The sequence below is a fragment of the Leptonotus elevatus genome, chromosome 6 (genome assembly GCF_054856555.1).
Source record: "Leptonotus elevatus isolate MCC_2025b chromosome 6, RoL_Lele_1.0, whole genome shotgun sequence".
In the NCBI taxonomy this organism is placed as follows: Eukaryota; Metazoa; Chordata; class Actinopteri; order Syngnathiformes; family Syngnathidae; genus Leptonotus; species Leptonotus elevatus.
In genome coordinates, this window is record NC_141244.1 from 11,286,155 (window position 1) to 11,307,881 (window position 21,727).

Genomic DNA, 21,727 nt, shown 5'->3' on the forward strand with positions numbered 1-21,727 from the left:
AAGTGACCATTTCAATTAAATAATATTGTAAAAATGCGCCTTATTTAGAAGTTATTTTTAGTCGCACTTTGAGACTCACTCCACAGTGCTGCAATACGTTTGACAGATGTCAATCAAAATACCTAATTAGTCAACTGGATGATTCAACTCAACGGTTCTTAACCTGGTGATTCTGTCTCAGGTTTCCGGCCAAAACAATCGGCCATCACCTTAAAACATCATCGACGAAGTTTCCGACGCTGCGCAAGTACCCTGAATGCACCATTTTGCTTGCGTAGCATTAGCACCTAGCAAGTGTGTAGCACTGTAGCATATGTTACTCTGGTTATTCTATTGTCCATAAGCGTCCTTTAAGCTGTTTAATGACACCACAGTTGGACTTAACTTTAAAACTAAACACACGGCGTTAAGAATTACATCCACTGTATATTTAAATACAAAACATGCGGGAGGATCACATTCCAATGCTAACAGGAAGTTAGCATCGACGTCGGGGACTTTCTTAGAGTCACTTGTCTTAGTCCATTTAAATTTTGTATAATGTACAAACAGAAACTTTGTTTCAAAAACAACTCCATTATAATGACTTAAAGGGGAGGTTTTTTTTGTTTGTTTTTTATCATTTGTCAGCATGCCCTGACAGCAGTACATGAGAGAAATTATATTTGAAAGAAAAATCAGCCGACTCCAGCCACTAGAAACCACGCTGCCCCAGGAAAAACAACCAATCAAAGACAGAAGGCATGACTGACGAGCCGTCAATCATTCTCATGCATTCGCGGGCACACTTATGTTGGGCTTGGAGAGCTTTGATGAAATTGGCAATAAAGCCAACAAAAGTTAAAAAAGAAGGAATTGGACAAGTGCCAAGACAAAGGAGCTGACTTCAGAGTTTGACTGTTAAAGTTTATTGCCTCTTCTTGAGTATTAATTAACTGTACATTCCCAAAAAATAAAACTACAAACTCTTCTTTGAATATATGAATAAAAATGTGACGGGTGGATGAGTATGGTGTTTAGAAATGAGATGGGCAGTTTTTGGAATGTTTTGGTGGGGGCAGTGAGATTTAGCAGTTTAAACACTACAACTGTCTGGAACTGAGATGGAGCTCGGTAGTGTAGTGTCAGTATTGGATATTTTTCATTAATCTACCGATTATTCAATCGATTAATCGACTAATCTGATTCATTTTAAAGTGTATTACAAAAGCATTTCCCCCTCCTGATTACTGTTTATTAACCAGTCATTGGTAGTTATTTTGTACTTTGTATTCATATAGTGATTTAAAAAAAAAAGGGGGATTGATGTTGTACTATGATACCAATTCGGTCATTGTTTTCCAAAGTAAAAACTGATGTTTGCAAAAGTCTTATTTTGATTAAACACAGAAGATAATCAATCTTCTTTAGTGAAGGACTACAGAAATCAGTGAACAAGTACTGTTGATATGCTGAAATCAGAGGATTTGGACAATTTTAAATAAATTTAAAAAATGGCTCCAAACAATTACTCGATAGTTGTCGATTACTTTGATAATCGATAACTGGTCGATTAATTTTGACAGCTCTGTTTGACAATAGTGCTGTCATTATAAAATATTTTTAGAATCGATTAATCCATCGACTATTCAATCGATTAATCGACTAATCAGATTCATTTAAATTTTGTATTAAAATGTATTACAAAAGCAATCATTGGTGTTTATTTCCTAGTTCATATTCATATAGTGATTTATTTATTTTTTAAAGGTAAAAGTAAAAACAGGTGTTTGCAAATGTCTTATTTTGATTAAACATAGATGATGATCAGTCTTCTTTCATAAAGAACTACAGAAATTAGTGAATTACTGTTGATATGCTGAAAATTAGAGGATTTGGACAATTTAGAATTAAAAAATGTCTCCAAACAATAAAAATAGTTGTAGATTAATTTGATAATCGATTACTTGTCGATTAATCGATTAATTTTGACAGCTCTAGAGCTCGGTCTAATGAAAATATTCTAACAAAGACCAGCATGATTTTTTTGAAAGGGCTGCTAATAATTATCTATTCAGATGAGGCAAATCTCAAGTTGAGAAAAACAACTGGCTTTGTTCTGTAGCAAATGTCAACTCTGTCACCCAATGTTTGTCTTCACTTTACCTTGAAGCTGAAAATCTCAGCTACTCAGTAGGCAGGCAGCTATCTTTCACTAAGGTACACTGGCTAAAGGGGAAGAAAACGCTACCACATCACCTTTCACTAACTAAAAGGGAACACCAAAGTGCCAAAAGGTTTCCAGGAAAATCCAACACACTTCAACAAATCAAGAGCCTTGAATTAGAACATACAGCTTGGGATCAATTAGGATGAGCAGTTGTGTGCCAAGATTTCTGCATGCAACAGGCTGGCGACAATTAGGTTGTGTACTGGACAAATGAAAACAAGTGGGATTGGCAATAATAAAAAACCCTCCTGTAAACAACCTAGAAGCCACTTAAAATATTCCCACGCATGCTGTACTTAACCTAAACAGATGTGTATTTGGTATCATTGATAAATTAACATCAATTACAGATATAAATACAACAAAAAGAATGTGTGTTTTTTTTACCCGACTAAAAAAAGAAAAATAGTGACTGGACACAACAGTTAGTAGAGCTAGAGAGCACAATGATAGATTAGAATCCTGACTAAGAAGATCAATACTGTTTGCACGGATGAATGAAGAGTATTAGGTTACAGAACAGCGCAATAGTTGAATTAAAAGCATATTAGGGGCTTTGAATGAATGTTTAATTTAGTGCATTCCCTCAAGGCCATCATGATTTCACAAGAGTGTGTGAGTGGCAAAAAAAAAAAAAAATGGGAACAACCAACCACTCTTGTTTTCATCTGCTCAGCTATTATTCTTCCCTTTGCACTTAACTTGAGAACAAAAATTTGTTTTTCCTCACATTTTCTGCATTATAGTCTTGTTTCCGGAGGCTATACCCATTTCTTTCGCCATCATGAATACTGTATGAGCTGCCTTTGCTGTTGTATAAATATCCAAACAGCCCAACTTAACTGTGATCATTGTCTGATACAGTACAAGACAGCTTTGGGAAAATACATTAAAAAGGCATTTATAAAGATCAAAAAGTCAACATTCCCAACTGTCTGGCGAGCAAATTTGACTTCTCATGTACAATTTATGAGACCACCTGTCGATTTTCACCCCACCATGACCACTAGGGGTGGGAATCTTTGAATGTCTCACGATTCAAATCCAATTTTTGGGTCTGCGATTCGATTCAGAATCGATTTTTGGTTAAGAACAATTTTTGATTCAAAATTATTTGATTGACCATGATTTTTGCTTCAATCTATAGATGTGCAAGGAATTGTAATGATCTACACAAGTCTGACTTGCTAATGCTAATTAGCGCGCTACTCGCGGCACTTTTATCGCTCAAAAGAACGGCTCCATGCTGGAATTTTTTTGGGGGGGAATAACTTGATTGAGACTTTTTCCTTCTACTCTCTAATGTGGCTACAACTTAACAGTGTAATAGACCGCGTGGAACCACACTGTCCCTAAGTGGCCAAATCGGGTACAACATGAACAGCACTCCAAATAAAGGCACACACAGACAAAAGCAAGACAGTATAAAATAATTGAAATACAATCGATTTTGGGACATTTAAAATCGATTCTGAATCGTACTAAATGAGAATCGGTATTCTTATGAGAATCGATTTTTTGGCACACCATGTCAAATTGTCATTGAGCAGAGCAGGGTACTCAGGTGAACAAGTAGACGAGGAGTGTGTAAAGCTCTTAATGCACTTTCAGTGCATTGAAGATGGAAAAGCACAATACAAATGAAATCCCATTTACTTTATATTTTTGATTTTGTCAAACAGTGAGTGAAAAAAAAGCGATTTGAGAAGTTTACATAAAGGCACTTTTTTTTTTATAAGATTGTTTTTCATTATTTCTGTATAAGTAATTTGGTGCGCGTGTAAGAATGTTGTGTTTTGTTTGAAGCACGTAAATGGTGAACTGCAGACGCAATGGCACCAAGTGTCAGAGAGAGAAACAGCTGAGTAAGAGTGAGGGAGACAGCTGTTTCTTGTGGTAGCGGTCCCCCGTCTTATGAGGGCAGCATCATTCCTCCTGACCCCCCTTCAACACAAAAAGGACCTTTTAAAAACTGTAACAGCATTTTTGGGGTCACAATGGGGCCACATGAAGTTTAAAGTTTGAGTAGGAAAGTAGGACATGATTGAGGGACTAATAAGGAAATGATCTATCTATACATCATTGACATATTATTGCATTCATGTAAATAAGAAGTGCATAATAATTTACCGGGAAAACATCCACTCGTGATAAACTGATATCTTTTTCATGGCTGATACCGATACCAATTAGTAGTAGTCAAGGAGGTCGATAACTAATTTTGGTAGACGAGAATTATTTGCATCAGTAAAAAAGATAAGATAAGAATGTTTGTTAAAACAACTCTTCAAATTTTCAACATGCTAGCTAGATGGATATATATATCTGGATAGCTAGTCTGATAGCTAGCCTAGTCGGATAGCTAGCTGGATAGCTAGCCTAGTCGGATAGCTAACTAGCTAGCTAACTAGATAGATAGAATCTATCTATCTATCTATCTATCTATCTATCTATCTATCTATCTATCTATCTATCTATCTATCTATCTATCTATCTATCTATCTATCTATCTATCTATCTATCTATCTATCTATCTGCTCCAACTCAGATTATCGCTCATAAAGTTAATTGGTTAATTTGTGTGGACCACAAAATTGTACAATAGTTATTTTGTTGAATGACAATGATGCATGGTGAAATACAATGTACGCATGTTTAGTTACACGTAATGCTCATTATTGTTGATGTCGTTTATAGTGGCGAAAAACAGAACTGCATCATTCTAAGAGCTGTTTTGGTAGCCTTGACATGAAGAATCTTGTGGTGTGATGCATTTTACTGCACTGCTGTACTTGATAACAAAGAATAAATAAAAAAAATAGCATTCTAAAAAGTGTCGGTCTAAACAGTGTCTTGCAATCAGGGAGAGGCCTTTTGGATCATGGGGGTGCAGGTGTACCTAATATTGTGGGACAGTTACTCATAAGCACGATGCATATATTTAGGACATTTGAGAGGATGCCATGTCATGAAACGACACCACGAATGCACAAGTACAAATCAAATGATTAGCTCTCCCCTTCCAAGTACCATCACAACAACGCCGGTGTGTATGATGTCACCCACTAGTGCAGGCCCCATAAAACGTGTTTACGTTTTGGATGCATTACACCGGGCTTGGCTATTCTTGTTATGACGATGATGCCATCATTTCAGAAAGGCCCCGTGCGATGCATCGCCCGTTCATGCACGATTGTCCAATAGGATGAAGTTATCATTTTGGCCAGGTCTTCGCTAAATGTTGATGATAAGGTGCCCAGTTTGTATATAGGGGCAGCTATCTACGCCTGAAGCCTCCAAGGGGGCCACGCAGCTCTTGATCACGCACATTTAATGTATCATTAATGGTTCTGATCAGAATGACAAGCCGGTGCGTCCAACCTTTTTTTTTTTTTTTTTTGCAGACAACGTGAGGCCATCTAACACCGACACAGTCCACTGGTGAGCACACTGACAGTCGTGCCGTTACTCCCCCTGCTTGGACCCAGACTCGCCCCTTCCTGACTTACCGGATTTGAAAAACGCCGCTACGTCTGGAGCGTCCTTTGCAGCTTCATCCAGCCCCTCCGCTGCGCTCATGGCTGCGCTCTCTCGTGCGCAAACCGCCCCTCAAAAATCCACAAGCGGGAGCGGTTTGGTGTCGGTTCTTGTCACACAACCAGGCTGGAACCTTTCATCGCAGCAGATCCGACCGTGGAATCGGCGCTCCCCTCATTAAGCCAAAGACCTCCTCCTCCATTTTGACCGAGAAGGGAGAAATCCTCGCGACCGAGCGGCGGCGCTCCCGAGTTCAAGAGAGGAAGAGAAGGGAGGGGTGATATATTGTAGTGAGAGAAGGTGGAGGTTTAAAAAAATAAATAAATAAAATAGGGGAGGAGGATTGGAAACGATTGGGGGTGGGATATCCTGGGATTCCGTTTGTGGAGGAGGTGGAGTTGGTGCATTGTGCACCACTTTGAATTTATCCCCCTCCCACGTCACTGCGGTGCTGATGCGGGCCGTGAGGGAGTGTCATTCTCCTGGCGTTTCACACCAGATGAAGCCCACATGATGAGCTCATTGACAGTTCAGCTCTTGCGTACCTCGTGGGCGTGTCAGCCTTTGAATCGCGAGCCGAGCGATAATATATTTTTTCTCCTCTCCGAGGGTCAAACATTTATACAATCATAAATGAAGCGTTCGAAGCCTATCTCTACCGGCTTTGAGGAAGACGACGCCACAGTATGAGGTCATTCGGCCCACAATCCTGTTCACTGCTTCCTGACAACTCTTGCTTGGACCGTGTTGATGCGTTACAGTACGCTGCTGCCACCTGCAGGCAGTCTTTTGTAGTTGCTTATTGGAAATTGTTCAACGAGCAAAAGGTAAATAAAATACGTAGTGTATATTTGAATGCCACTTGTTGTTTTTCAGGAGGTTGCTAACCTTCATTTAAAATATGCATATATATCTAATACTTATAAATTGACATTGACAAAGGAATAAAAAAAAATCTGAAACATGGACAATTAAGTACCAAATAATAAACTTCAAAGACTAAATAAATAATCAATAACGCGCCTGACCACCTGGTGACTATCACACCCTCGCTTCTTCCCTGTACCCCATGAAAGTGTTTTGTTCCCCCCAGGAGTTCATGATGCAGTGCAGTCACTGCACAGTAAGCAACTGCAATCACAAATAAACAAGCCTAAAACAGTGTCATCCTTTTTTTTTGTACTGACAGATTATATACATTTGACTTAATGGCACGGCTATGCAATCACGCAAAAATCCACATTTTAAAGTGGCCTCCCCCACTTGCATTCGTTACCGTGGAAACCATAACAACAACACGTTGACCACTAAACGCAGGAACAGCCGCACGTTAGCTTCAGTGATTTTGAAGAAACTGCCGTCAAATCAACACATTTGTTGACGAACTAATTAGGAATTGATTACAAGGAGGAATGTATAAGGCATGTCGTCCACGTCTCGTCTCTTTAAAGCTAGCTACAGGAACCGAAGCAGCCAACCAACTGGGCCTGTGGAGACCCTCAAGGAACTGCAGGTATGGGCCGTAATACTTTGAGCTCAGTGGGATTATATTTGTCTCGATTCCAGCCTTTATTTTATTGTTGAGAAGCTATTAGTGTAAGTGACGAAAATCTAAATGACTCTTCAGATCACTTTGTACCTTGCTCCCGCGTCGTGTTTATACTGTTGTGCACTGATTACACCTGTTCATTTAAACTTAATTGCAACTTCGTACCAGTACAATAACAATACAGTACATGTTATGCAAATTACCATACGTTTTGTAATTACTTCAATAACTTATCTTTAAAAGTATGTTTATCTATAAAACATGTAAAACCACATATAGTACTTGAGTTTAAGTATATTTGAACATGAAAAAGAATAAAAACAAAGCAAAAACAATAACAGTAATAAAAATAAAATTGCTACAAAATAAGCAAAATTCAACAAACCTAACAACGATTTTCCATGTTCAAAAGGGAGTGGGAAGAAGTCGCAGGATTTATTAAATCCCCTCCCTCCATATTTTCTAGATCCAAAAAGCTAACAATAACAAAACACAAGACACAACCATAACTATGTAGTCAACAAATCAGCAACATTGTTTTAAGTTCTCACAAAATCCTTATTACAATAATAATAATAATACTAACAATAAAATAATCAACATTGAATAGTGCAATGCATGCTCAGAAGAGAATGTAATGTGACAAATACTAAAGATGCACCAAGCTCTCAAATCAAAATTACACAAAGAACGGCAATTTGTTTTCTTCACGAGAACTGTTGACAGTTAGTTGAAAGTTCATGAGGAGTTACTAAAAATGTTGTGCTCCAAAATCATGTACATATTTAACACTTAATGTTGCAAATGGATGGACAAGCAACAGGGCGGGGGAGACATACCAGGGCTCCTTCAACAAAGCAGTGAGCTGCCCTGTGTTGCAATGTGTGCAGGCCTAATTAGGCATTTTAAATGACATGCAGGACAATTAGTATAAAACTGACATTTTGTCATACATCGAGTTAGGAAGTATTGCTGGCTAGATAGTCCTGTGTGGTCCACTGGTAGGACTAGAAATTGCGTCCCCTCCGTCATTTAAGTTGCCCATCCCATATTTAGCGGATTTGACCCCCCCAACGGACCCTCAGAAGATTTGAGCCAAATGTGCTTACCACTCAAACTCCGTGCCAGCCAAATCCCTGTCCACTAATGTAAAAACGAGTTAAAGTCTAGCTGGCAGGAGTCTAGACCAGGTCCGTTTTCCTGCGAGACAGTTGATAATTATTTTGAGAATCACCACACCGTTTTACTTTAGCCTCCCAACAGTGATTAAAAATAGTTGCTGGGTGCACTGTGATCGATAGTCCACTAGATGGCGGCCTGCTTACACTGTATTTAATAGGTTGTGGATATTGACGTTTTAAAACGAGAAAGTACACATTTTATGACCATCTTGGGTTTGATTTGGATTTATTATTTCTCACTAAATCTTAATTCAAGTCAAAATTAGAAATTAAGCTTAGACTTTTTCGTACTTGGTTGCAATTTGTTTGCAGTCAATTACACATTCCATACTTGGTTTTGCCATTTTCTGTTGGCTGAGAATGACATCACAGTTGCTCAGGTAACGACCAATCAAGGCTCACCTGTTTTTTTTAAGATGAGCTGAGATTGCTCGTTATACCTGAGCCCTGAGGATCTATCATGTCATTTTCAGTTGACAGGAAGTAGCAAAATGGCCGCCTACTGACCTATTTGCTGTGTTTAAATATTAGATGGGGAAAATATAAACATCTCTTAGTATGATGAAGTATTGAAACCACTGAAATCTTCAACCACAATAATACACTTATTGTTCAATTAACCTCTCTGACGATACCAATCAAGCACTATTGTCTTCAGGAAGGCACACTTTTTAACGTCACACTTGGGATGGAGTACGTTAGATCTTGTAATGTGTAATAAATACAAATAAATAAATAACATGTTTAGTATCTCACTGCATGTATCAGAGCGAGAACCTCAGAGAGAAGCCTCTCTTGCTCCCCCTGTCTGTAGAGCTCGCTCTTTTTCTCAACACATGCATAATTCACAGGCAGTCTCCTGTTTCACGGCAGCTCCCAAGATGACAGTTCGATATAGAAAATCTGCCATGGCGTATTGAATAATTGATTAAATAACTGCTTTTAAATGCAAAGCTTGGCAATGATTTTTTTTTCTCTCTCAATATAAACGCATCAGTTGGATCCGCGTGAAGAGAGTTATGACGCGCAACTGTTAGATGGCACAATGAAAACAAATGGAATTTATTATTAATTGGTGGGAGGTAGATTTGTGTGCGCGGGTGTGTGGGTGTATTTGTGTGGATGTGGATTTTTTTAGGACTTTTGTGTGTGCACAATTAACTTTTGTGGGTATTTACTCTGATTGGAATATATAGCAAAGCAAAAATAAATAAATAGATGAATGAATGAATTTTTAAAATCCATTAACATTGCATTGTCAAAGAGAGCAAGCGTTTTACAACACTTCTGAACGGTCATTGATTTGTGAAAAATTATTACATTGATTTCTGCGCGACAGTGAAGATATTTACACGTACATGAGCAGCATAAATAGAAGATAGGTAATGATGGCTAAAGTTGTTTCATCTCTGTTGTCTGTTTGATGATGTTAAATCCGCTCCGGGGGTGCTGAAATCTTCAATCTAAAATTTGACATGAAATGCAAGAGATAGAACCAAGGTGGGGCACGGAATTCCAACGCCCTAACTCCGAGACGTGATATCCAACTGAGCACCTCTTTGTGTGTTTTTTTCTTCAAAAGGGAATATGAAGAGCAGCTACGATTAATAGTGAAGCAAGTCGTCGCTGTTCACGCCCACAACGGTGTCGGCATAAATTGCTCTTTCTTACTGTGCCAAGCTGTCTGTGAAAATACCAAAACTTGGTGTAGCCCGCCCTTTTGCAGTTTGACCTGGGCGTGAATATAGAACCTTATTGTCTTATCCACGTCCATCTTTTCTATGCTTGAATATTATCCATGGCCTGCACTTTGCGGTAACCCCTCTCTGTTTACCTTCATGATTGTGTCTGTGTATTTTTTATTTTGACTTCTCTAGAGTATCCTTGACTTATTGTGATGTTGAGAATGATTTCTCTTCAACAAAGAAAGGATTCAGCGATTATTCACTTATGTCGCCTTCGGCAGCCTTCCAGAGCCTTTGATGCTTTTGAGCTCACCAGTCATTTAAAGACTGCTGTATACTGAACTGTGTATTCGGCCAAACCTCATCATTTTTCTTCTTTTGTAGATTTGTTTTGATTTTTTTTTTTTATACTGGTGATGACCTAAATTCCCTTGAACTAATATTTTCGTCATGACATATGTCACAAGTACAAGCATCGAAATGCAGATTGCGTCAGTAAATGAGAATTGCATAAGCAGTTATTTCAAATAGAATATACATGATGTATATAGTGTTCAAGGCATGAGATGATGCAATATTTTTTCAACATGAGTATGCAGGTACCTCTGTATAGTATTCACAAGGAATTATGATCGCTATAGAGTACGGTAGACTGTACTAAGCAATGTACTGTAAATTGCAAACTGCAATTATTGCAGCACAGCAAAGATTAGAAATAATTTAAATGTGTGTCATGGGTTATTTTACAGGGTACTACTGTACAGTAAACCGAAGTGTGGTATGAATGAACAATAGTGAGAACTCCTTGGCTCCAGTCATACCTAATCTCAGCTCTAGACTATTATCGGATTATTTTGTCTTGAACCCAAATGGGGAATAAATCGCACCTAATTAACTTCTTGTGAGTCAATTGTCCCTTTTGAGCCCCATGCCATTGGCGGTACTGTCCGCAAACAACCTGTCGTCTGATTCCTGAATGGCCAACATCATCTTTTTATGTAAATCTCTTGTGCTACTGTTGAAAGTGGACACAGGTTTCCTGCATCTTGGTTGCTTTGCACGTTGGTTCATTTTTGACCACCATCCAGAATAGTGTGTGTGTAACTTCAGTAAATGATGGCCTAGTTAAAATAATCGTGCTTGTTTGAGGCCTCTGTTAGCAACAGTATCAATTTGTTAGCATACAATGTTAGTGCATACAATAATGAAAGGCGAGGAGCTTGATTGGCTCTCCCTCACAGCTCCTCTTCCCTTGATCCCTTTACCTGTCCCGCCCACTCTGTTGTGTTCGACGCGTAAGGTGAGAGCAGGCCCGCGATAATTACCTGGTCGACAGCCGGTCATCCGACACCGCATTATCCTGTCTTCGTTTAGGAGCAACGCAGATAATTTCAGGGTAGCAACCGCTCTCACATGGCAAACAAGAAGGCCGATTGCTCACACGGCCGCTTGTTCTGTCTCGTCTTTGTTAGCTGCTCTAATTCTCTGATGTCATGAAAAACGAAGCCAATTAAGAGGGTGGACTGACTTGAAAAGAAATGTCAGTGTGAAAGGGCAACAACGATGCTGCATTCAGAATATCAAAACGAGGTAAGGTGACCCAAGTGCTCTGATGTTTCAGACAGCTTGGCTTCTTAGGTCAAATGTAATTATTTGTGTCAGCCATACATGATCATTAGCGCAGCTTTATGTCCAGTCTCGCAAAAATGAAGCTGGTTGTAAAGGACAATGATAGCATTTTGAGTCTTTTGCTGAATTTACACTACACTTCTTTTTTTGCTCGGTTTATTTACATTTCAAGTGACAGTTGTCCTGACTGGCTTCACGGAAGGTGTGAAACAACCTGCATGTGCAAAATAAACACAACTACTGAAATGTCAACATCCAGCAGCAATTAACACAAAAGTAAAAATAAAATAAAAATTAATACAAATATTACAAATGTAGAATTCAGTTTTCATGTGCTTTTAGTGTATTTCCGTTGCCGTGGTGATTATCTGAACTGTGCCGAAAGTCGGAACTTTGTCTCTTGAACCATGCACTGTAATTCCAGTTATTTACTATATTTAAATATGTATGCATCAAATAAAATTCATGCAGAATTCCAAATATGTATACAACAGATATAAAATGTAAAATGCTCTTCTTATTTCACTTTTTTTTATATTACAAAAGAATGCTGATTTCAAATTGTGTGTGTGGTCTTATTTTTGTTACATAGTGGGGCCAACATTTCGGGATTTCGGGAGTTGTGTGGCCCACCCGTCCATGTGGGGCCATTTTGCTGGGCCCCACAAGTTTAGACCTCTTTTTGAGGGTCAAGACTTGGTTTTAGAGTTTAGGTTTGAATTGGGTTATGGTTGAGGTTAGGGTAAGAAATATGGGAAGGCAATCATTTTTGATGGTTGGGGTTAGGGGAAGGGGCTTAGGAAATACATTATGTCAATGAGATGGCTCCACAAAGATAGTAAAACAAAGGTTTGTGTGTGTGTATTTGGGGAGGATGCATATTTTGCCTAATAAATATAGGGCAATGTTTTCCATAGTAAACTGTACAACAAATCCTCCAAATGAATTTGTCCAATCAATATAAGGACTCATTCTTTGGTCTGACACTCTAACTGGCATTCATTTGAAGGATCATTTATTGACATGCGGCATTCTCAAACTCAGTCACATACTTAAAAGCATTTATGTTAAGTGTGACTTTCCTACAATAGCAACTTTGATTAAAAGCCACTGTATATGATTTAAATTAGCTTGATTTTTATTGTTCAGATAATTTTGAAACACCACAGTAGCTGTAATGAAATGAATCTTATTATTCCTTGGTGCTTAGGTAAGATATTGGAGGAAAGGTAATTGGAAATCATCAAGCACAAGTCTCTTTTAGCTAATTCATTGTATTTTTATTGAATTAATACACAATGCTATGTTAGATACTACTAACACACACAATAATCTGAATAGGGAACTATGGAAAATTGGGCTCTTTGTTGCTCTCCCATCAAGTGTGAAATTAAACAATCAAGGAAATATTTTGTTATGTCTAATTTTGGGCCAATTTTGAGATGACGATCCTTTTTACGGAATGAATCTATTGACATAGTATTTGGCATGGTAATGCCAATGATAAGTGATTATTAATTTAAATATATTTACTGCATTTACATTTTTACATGACTATTTTTTAAACGTATTTACAATTACAATACTTACTCTAGTTTATTATTTAGATGTGATCAGGATCCATTAGAAAGGTGCAAAACATGTTAGAGTTAGAACACTGCATCTATCCGCTCCACAGCGTAGTTACAAAAAGATCTCAACTGTTAAGTTGAATGGATGTGAAAATCGCAGTTCTTCTGTCTTCTTGTAAATCAGGAATTGAATGTATATTAACAGAAGAGAGGTAAACTTAGAGGGGTGTGAGGTAGAGAGGTGATCTGTCATGTCTCAGGTGTTTGGAAAACAACTGTGGAAACACAGCGTCTCCAAGGTTATTCAGGTAAGAAAATAATTGCTTTTAAAGTCAATTTCATTTTTGTTTTTTTATCCCCAAAATTGCATTTCTCGAGTCTTCAAAATAATGTTGCTAAGTAATATTGCCTTTGGCAGTATACGTGTATTCCCCTGTAGATTTGACTTAATCCATTACTGATTGTTTAAATGTCAGGTTACTGAAAACATTCCCAATAGCTTTTTTTCTCCTCCTAATTCTCTTTTTTAATATTAGTTGAGTTATCTAACTATTTTGTGCCCAACAGTCATGCAACAATATTCCCAGTGCTGTTTTCTCCTTTATTCTAAAAAACATTGTTTGTTTATAATTGGGATTGTCAGTTTTACCATAGCTTATCTTTAATTTTCACCAAGCTTATCTCATGGCCTGGATTTGCATGCATGCAAATGCTCTTTATGCTGTACTTGTTATTCCATTGGTGAGAACTGTCCTCTGCATCTGTTGTAAGGACTGAACATTAAAACAATTTGTTTTGAGCAAACTATGTGTTCATTTGGCGGTGGCCTGCTCGGCTGAATAATCTTCACTCCACTGTAGCTGTGTTTTTTGCCTTCATATGGTATGTGGCAAGATACTAATAGCATCAGAGCTTGTTTGTTGTGTGTCGATGTGTGAGCGTGCGTGTGTGCGTGTGTACCTCACTAAGCTTTAAAGAGTCATTTGATCAGGTTGAAAAGCACTGCCTTTTGCCTTCTTTACCTCCATCTCCACATCTGTTACAAATGGTCGTAGTGTAGATTGAAACGCCTGGTATTGAGAAATGTCTTTACATGTAAAATCAGGGAATGCATAATGGCCTGTACTGTAATTGTAGTGCAAGCCAATACATTTAAAGGTATGTATATGTCGCTTGGCCTTGAGGTTTGTTTTTGGAATTGCCTGTTTAGCTAATCAGCATACACATTTGGCTAAATTTCCTGCATCAACTAGAAGCAATTACTGTGATTGTTGTTGTTTTTTTGTAATGGTATCAGAGAATCTCTCCGTTAATGTTCTGAACTTCAGTTTCGATGCTATAAGTTCTATTCAGCCTTGAGGCCATTATTATTAACTCATTCACTGCCATTGACGGCTATAGACGTCAAAAATTAATTTGAACTATTTCTATTAGTTTTCCACTTTTTTCACTTTTGTTAATAAGAGTATGAAAACCGTAAAAAATAATAATTGTAAATTTAGAACGGATATAACATTTGTGATTAATCGTGAGTTAATTATTGAAGTCATGTGATTAATTACAATGAAAAATTTTGTGATTAAAAAAAGAAAGAAAAGATTATAAAAAATTAGGGGCGTCAGGCGATTAAAATGTTAATTGTAATTAATCGCATGACTTCACTAGTTAACTTGCGATTAATCACACATTTTCTATCTGTGTACAGTAAAAAAAAATTCTAGGTTTTCACACTCTTGTTAACAAAAGTGGAAAAAAAATAGCTATAGAAATAGTTAAAATTAATTTTTGACGTCTATAGTTGTCAATGGCAGTGAATGAGTTAATACCCTACAGGCAGTACTTACTTTTTACCATAATTTTGATGCTTTTACTGTACTCTATTCATGCAGCACTGCCACTCCAAGTCAATAATCTTGAATGACTACTTTTGTGACAACTCTTGGCAAGTATAGACAACATTTACGGCACATATAGGCCTACAGTACATAGGCACCCATAGCCAGCCATATTGGATGTGGCAAAGTGAAACAATTTGTGAAGATGCCTCATTTACTTGCTCCTTGGACACGTATGATCATCTTGGTGCACCATGCGGGTGGGTGTGCCTGAAGGTTTTGTGCCATAGTGGCTGTCTGTGGTAGGGATGGGCAATATATGAACATTCCAAATATTAAATTAAAACAATGTCAGTCAACCATTTGGACTTCTAACACCCGCACTGTGTGTTTTGTGTTTTACAACAATACATAACTATATTTTTACGTTTTGTACGGTAGTAAAGTAAATTTGCTATCGTGAAATGTCGCTACACGATATGCTGCTGGAGCAACAGTACTCACTATCATACCACTGTTACAAATTCACAACTTTAGATGATATATCTGTGTAAGCGAGCATACTTTCCGAATGAAAAACGTTCAATACTACTAAATTTGTTTTGGGTAAATACGTCTCGAAATGTGCAGTACCCTCATGTCCTTGAGTTTTCATTCAATATTCTTCACTTCAGCGATCATCTCACAGGGACTGTTCAAGTTCATCTATCACAGATGTATTAAAATAAATCCAATCAACTAAATTATCTCTCATTTTTAAACCAGGACCTGCCTACACAGCAAAATTGTCAGTGTTAGATTAACACTGAGTGTTAAATCTAACACTAGAAAAGTGTTTATATGTGTCCAAACCAATGAGTGTAAACATTTAATTCTGCCAAACTACACTTAACTCTGGTGTTTAAACACTTATGAGTGTATTGCACTAGTGTCAGTGTAAAAATTTAACTCAAACTACACTTTACTCTAGTAAATGGTACTTTATTTGTATATCACTTTTCCTCCTTACTAGGCCTTCAAAGCTCTTTACATTTTGACTACTGATGACACGGCATCAGGAGCAGTTACCTCACTAGGGAAATTCGTATTGGTTGGCGAGAAATAGTTAGCTAAGTTGCTGTTTAGTCAATTGTACTGTAGGCATTAGACATTAGTGCAATTTCCCTTTGGATTTCATTTGGATTTTTAGGTGTGTGTGGGGAAATGCCAGTGTTTCTAGGGTAATGGCTCGCAGCAATATATTTTAAAAAAAGAAAAAAAGAAAAAAAGTATGAAGTATGAAGAATTTCATTTTTGAAGTAAATGTAAATTTTGTCCAAATTCTGAATTTAGGGTTGGGGGGGGTGGTATGTGGAAAACATTGTAAAATAAATAAATAATAATAATAAATAAATAAATAAAAAAAACATTAATGTATTGCCAACATCACAGCACACTGCGTCAGAAACAAAAAAAATGTGACCCATTTCAGGAACTGACCCAAAGATTGCGTGAAAAGTCGAAACTCCTGTTCATCTTGTGTGCATTAACTTCACTATTGATATTAATATCAAATCTGCACCTGTTGTCCAGCAAAAGTTAAAGGAGGAGCGTGAAGCCAGGCGTGCCCAGCTTGATGGAAGACATGACTATGTGCTCAGTATTGTGGCTTCATGCCTGGGACTGGAGAAGGCTGATGTCGAGGACGCCATGCTGGAGGGAGATCAGGTTGGATTCATAATAAATATCACTGCTTGAATGATGCAAATGTTATATTCATTTCAGTATAATCTAAATAATCTGGAGCTAATGTCAGGATAGGTGTAAAATTTTTATTTTTTTCCATCTTAGCTTGATCGCATGGAACAGTTTTTCATGGCTGAGGGGCTTCTCCACCTTATGTTTTACTATCAAGAAAGTGGACCAGTGGATGGAGGTGCATATGATATATTATGATGTCTGAATTTTAATCTTCACAACTGAAGTTGCCATCTTGAATTTAATTCATTCCCCCTCAAAACAATTCTGCCCATTTGAAAATTGCAGCAACATCATCATCATCACCGTCCCTGCTATTGCCTCAGCCGCCTGGTCAAAACAAGAAGCCTAAAGTGTTTGTGACTGATGGAAAGGACGTGGCCCTGACCGGAGTGTGCGTCTTCTTCACCAGAGCCAACGCTTCCAAGGCGATCACTTCTGAAAACATACACAGAGTGAGACCATAAGCAGCAATTCATACATTTTTGGAGGCATCTTTTCAACTTTGATCAAACTGTTCTTTCAAATGTAACCATCTTTTTTTGCATTTTAAGATTATAAACTCCACTGAAGTTCTAGGCAGGACATGCCGCCGCTGCAATATGCTGTGCAAGGTCTCGGTCTGCCTCGAACCCCAGTTGGATACATAATAATGCCTCATTTAACAGCACATCTATTTGTCTGTTTTACCAGTTTTGGGCCTGGTAGACACACCATAAGGAGCAACATGTAATTGATTCAGTGTGACAAAAGCTGTCTAATTTTTTGTCATTACAGTGCTGTATGTTTTTTGAAAGTACAAGTACAATATTATGGAATGCCATTGTACCTCTTTAAAAAACACATTACAACAAATTGTGTTGTTTTTTGGAGGGAAGTCTGGAACGGATTAATGGCAATTTCATTAATTTGAATGGGAAAAGATGATTTGAGTTTGAGCGTGGTCATGAAACAAATTAATCGTATCTCCAGGCACCTCTGTATAATTGTTATTTTGCCATGCTCAATGTAGCTGTATAATACAATGCAAACAAAATATATACAGCCTCTCAATATAAAGATGACAAATGTAGTTGTACACCAATGTGAGGAAATAATGGCTCAATATTAGTGTGTCATTTTGATACTCTTTATTTCTAGGATGTCAATTTCAATATGTTGGACACCTCAGAGGGAGGTCTGCTAAAAAGTGTGGAACAGCTGCTCTCTGAGGTCTTCATACCGACACTGACAAAGATGAACCATGGCTGGGGAGAGCTGGCCAGTCCCCAATCCCAAGCAGTTAAACAGGACTTCATATCATCACTGGAAAATTTTGTGTCTGTGTTGGCGGGGGCACAGGAGAGTCTACAGGAAAAGGTCGGCTTCATGCACAATCGAGCCCAATTTATTGATAATATAACATGAAATACAAAGAGGCTGTTGGATAATGCGAAGAACTCCCTTGAGTGAATCACAATTATCAATTTGGCTATTGCCAGGTTAATCACTGTCCAAATCTTTGTTTTTATTTTAATTGCGACACGTCTTTATTTTAGTATTCAGTACATTACAGACAATATCATGGTCTACTTTATGTTCAGGTTACTTTGAAAGAGTGTGATACATTTGACGTGCGGGTCCTGAAAGGCCCGTCGGACTACATGGCGGCAGCCAACAACACAGAGACCATAGAAAAGATAGAAGGCTGCATGAAAGTCTGGATTAAGCAGATCGAACAGGTAAGATCCCACAGTTGAGCAATGTCTTATAATGCCATACCTTGATGTTATATTTCCGAGAATCTTGTAGGATTTGTTTTTTTAAACTGCTTATAATAATAATAATAATAATAATAATAATAATAATAATAATAATAAATACCTTGATGTTATATTTCCAAGAATCTTGTAGGATTGGTTTTTTAAACTGCTGCATGTAGTACTCACGGCAGCATTTACTGTATTTTTCCAGTTCACAATTTGACTCCACATGTACAAGATTGTGATTGCATCCTTAAATTTAACCTCCAACAAACATTAACATTTCAAAGAAGCGCTATCTTTCTTAAGTTGCAAACAAATGATGTTGTCCTTTAGGTTTTAGCTGAGAGTGACCAGCTGAGAAAAGAAGCCGAAGACCTTGGCCCACGGTCCGAACTGGACCACTGGAAGAAACGAATGTCTCGTTTCAACTACCTTCTGGATCAGCTGAAGAGCCCTGATGTAAAAGCGGTATTGGGTGTGCTCTTGATGGCAAAATCCAAAATCATCAAGGTAAGGAAACAAGCCCACACAAATTGCACTATCATACCTTTGTAAGGTCAGCGATGATTTGCTCTGCCTAGTTGTGGCGGGAACTGGACACCAGGATCACCGAGTCAGCCAATGAGGCCAAAGATAATGTCAAGTATCTCTACAGTTTGGAGAAGTTTTGCGATCCTCTTTACAACAGTGACCCTGTACGGCAAATTGTTGATTTAATTCCAACACACATATTGCATCTTATTCAGTTTTTCATGTATTGGCATAATTACGCCAATATTATGTATTTCTGCTTGGAACCAGGTTTCAATGGTGGATGCTATACCAGGTTTTATTAACGCCATCAGGATGATTCACAAAATCTCTCGCTACTACAATACATCTGAAAAGATTACATCACTTTTTGTCAAGGTAACAATGTACATTTCATACTGCATATATTTTCATGTTGTGATTATTTTAACTTGATATTATCAGACCAGATGAGCATGTGTATAATGGCTGACTTATAAACTCATAAAAGAACACATGAGTATATTAACAAATACACTGATCTTAAATACAGTTGTATATGCATGTTTTAGCATTGTAGCTCGATAATATGATTCATTCATAAACATTTTTAAATAGGTAACAAACCAGATGATAACAGCCTGTAAAGGCTACATCACTAACAATGGTGAGAATTCCATTTGGGATCAACCGCAACGGATTGTAGAGGAGAAAATCAGAGCATCTATCCACCTAAATGAGGTAGTGAGCTCAATCTTTTTTCTTTTTTTTTCATTCAAAGAGAAGTTTCTGCGAGCAAAGTGTTTGGTGCTGCCCAACTCATTTGTTGCATGTCTTCAGGAGTACCAGCGTTGTTTCCATAAGACCAAGGCAAAGCTGGAACAGACTCCCACAGAAAGACAGTTTGACTTCAGTGAGATGTACATTTTTGGAAAGTTTGACACATTCCAGCGACGCCTCAACAAGATCCTGGAAATGTTGGCCACTATTTCTACCTACTCGGCCCTTCAAGATGCAAAGATAGAGGGACTTGAGACGCTGGCGACCCGGTTTCAAGTAAGATCAGATTGCTATATGACTGTGTAGCCTAGAGCATATGCAATTGTGTGGTTTTGCAAGCATGCAGATGTATTTTAAGTGTATATGAAGTATGTAAAACACAACCCTTGGGTTCATGAACGAAGCTGTGCCCCTCATGAATGTGCGTGTGACATGAATCCAGTGGCGTGCACAGAGATTTGGGGATTTTTTTCCCGAGATGACGTCACAAGTCAAGATGGCCGTCAATTTGGTGGACGAAATCTATCTGCTCATTGAAAAGCCTTGGACTTTGGATTGTTGTAATTTGATTTGTGAGGATTATTTTGATTTCAAAATGTGATGAGATGTCGTTTGTATGATAATCACAGGAAAAAAGCATTACAATCTGCCGCTTGTTTTCACCGTATAAAGGAAGCATTTGTATTGTGTCGCATTGGGGACATATCAGAAATGCCGGGATGTTTGCAAATGTCAATAGAAGTTTTTAAATAAACATTACACACACATAATAATAATTAATAATACCCCACAGCTAGTTTTAATAACAGCCTATTAGGGCAACATGATTGCAAGACTTGTAACATAGAATTAACTTGCGGGGGGGGAAATAAACTTCCACATATGACTTTTCATTTGTGTCATGTATATCTGATACATCCGGTCACAATGCTTTAAATTTGTACATTTATAACTGTCAAAAATATAATAATAATAATAATAAACAGACATATCAAACATATTTGTATTTCAAAAAATCTGAAAGAACATTTCCCGCTATTAATAGGTATCTCCTTTCTCAATTGGGGCGATCTTGCAAGGTCGCTGGAAAAGCCATCAGCTGGGTAATGCTGCCCTCTAATGGATTATCCGTGCAACACGTGTCAGATCGTATACGTCAGGGTTTTAATGGGGGGAACAATTATTATACTCATGAAATAGTAATGATACAATTGGTGTTATAGGGTTAATAATCTACTGATAATTTTAACATATACAGTAATGACCTTTAATGTACGGCGTGAGAGGAGAGAGACGAGGTCACTAATCTCCCGACAACAACAAAATGTCATATGTGATGAGTGATCTAATATTTTTCTCAAAATATCAACATCTGATCAGTATAATAAAGATGTGTAGTGATTTCTGTCAACTTTCATCAAAATAATGTCTCAAGTCTCAAGGTCACTTGACTGCCTTTATGGTTAGAAGTGACCTTTTTTTGGTGAATTTCAGGGGCTGTATTTTAACGAAATCCCTCTCGGGAATCCACTACTACTATACTATACTATTATAAAGATGAGCAATGTTATTTTGTGAAGCATTTTAGCCTATGCCACTGGATGTTGGCAGAGCATTTGATGATTGTCATCACATATCTCTAACGAGGATACAACAAGGTCGGAGAGCTTGATCAAATCTGTTGTGTAAACGAGTGGTCCCCAACCACAGAGATCGAAGTACAGTATATTGTTCTGAGCAGGTATATCTGATATCCAGT

At 37.8% G+C, this 21,727-nt stretch overlaps 2 protein-coding genes across 3 annotated transcripts in view; one reads left to right on the forward strand and one right to left on the reverse strand.

Moving 5' to 3' along the window:
• The window catches only part of triob (trio Rho guanine nucleotide exchange factor b), a 107,732-nt gene extending 101,312 nt beyond the window's left edge, over positions 1-6,420 (reverse strand). Inside the window, exon 1 of one of the 2 annotated variants that reach the window (XM_086079453.1) lies at positions 5,719-6,388. In XM_086079453.1, coding sequence (XP_085935579.1) covers positions 5,719-5,788 — 70 coding nt within the window. In that variant the 5' untranslated portion in view covers positions 5,789-6,388. Of the gene's footprint in view, positions 1-5,718 lie in introns of both variants that reach the window. The other variant, XM_086079454.1, reaches the window with a different exon arrangement.
• Positions 6,421-7,127: 707 nt separating this feature from the next.
• The window catches only part of dnah5 (dynein, axonemal, heavy chain 5), a 93,553-nt gene continuing 78,953 nt past the window's right edge, over positions 7,128-21,727 (forward strand). The window contains exons 1-11 of the mRNA XM_086079430.1: positions 7,128-7,259; positions 16,769-16,903; positions 17,027-17,111; positions 17,222-17,388; positions 18,074-18,292; positions 18,517-18,654; positions 19,012-19,188; positions 19,260-19,373; positions 19,480-19,587; positions 19,807-19,929; positions 20,029-20,244. Of these exons, the coding sequence (XP_085935556.1) occupies positions 7,170-7,259; positions 16,769-16,903; positions 17,027-17,111; positions 17,222-17,388; positions 18,074-18,292; positions 18,517-18,654; positions 19,012-19,188; positions 19,260-19,373; positions 19,480-19,587; positions 19,807-19,929; positions 20,029-20,244 (1,572 nt within the window). The 5' untranslated portion in view covers positions 7,128-7,169. The remainder of the gene's footprint in view (positions 7,260-16,768; positions 16,904-17,026; positions 17,112-17,221; positions 17,389-18,073; positions 18,293-18,516; positions 18,655-19,011; positions 19,189-19,259; positions 19,374-19,479; positions 19,588-19,806; positions 19,930-20,028; positions 20,245-21,727) is intronic.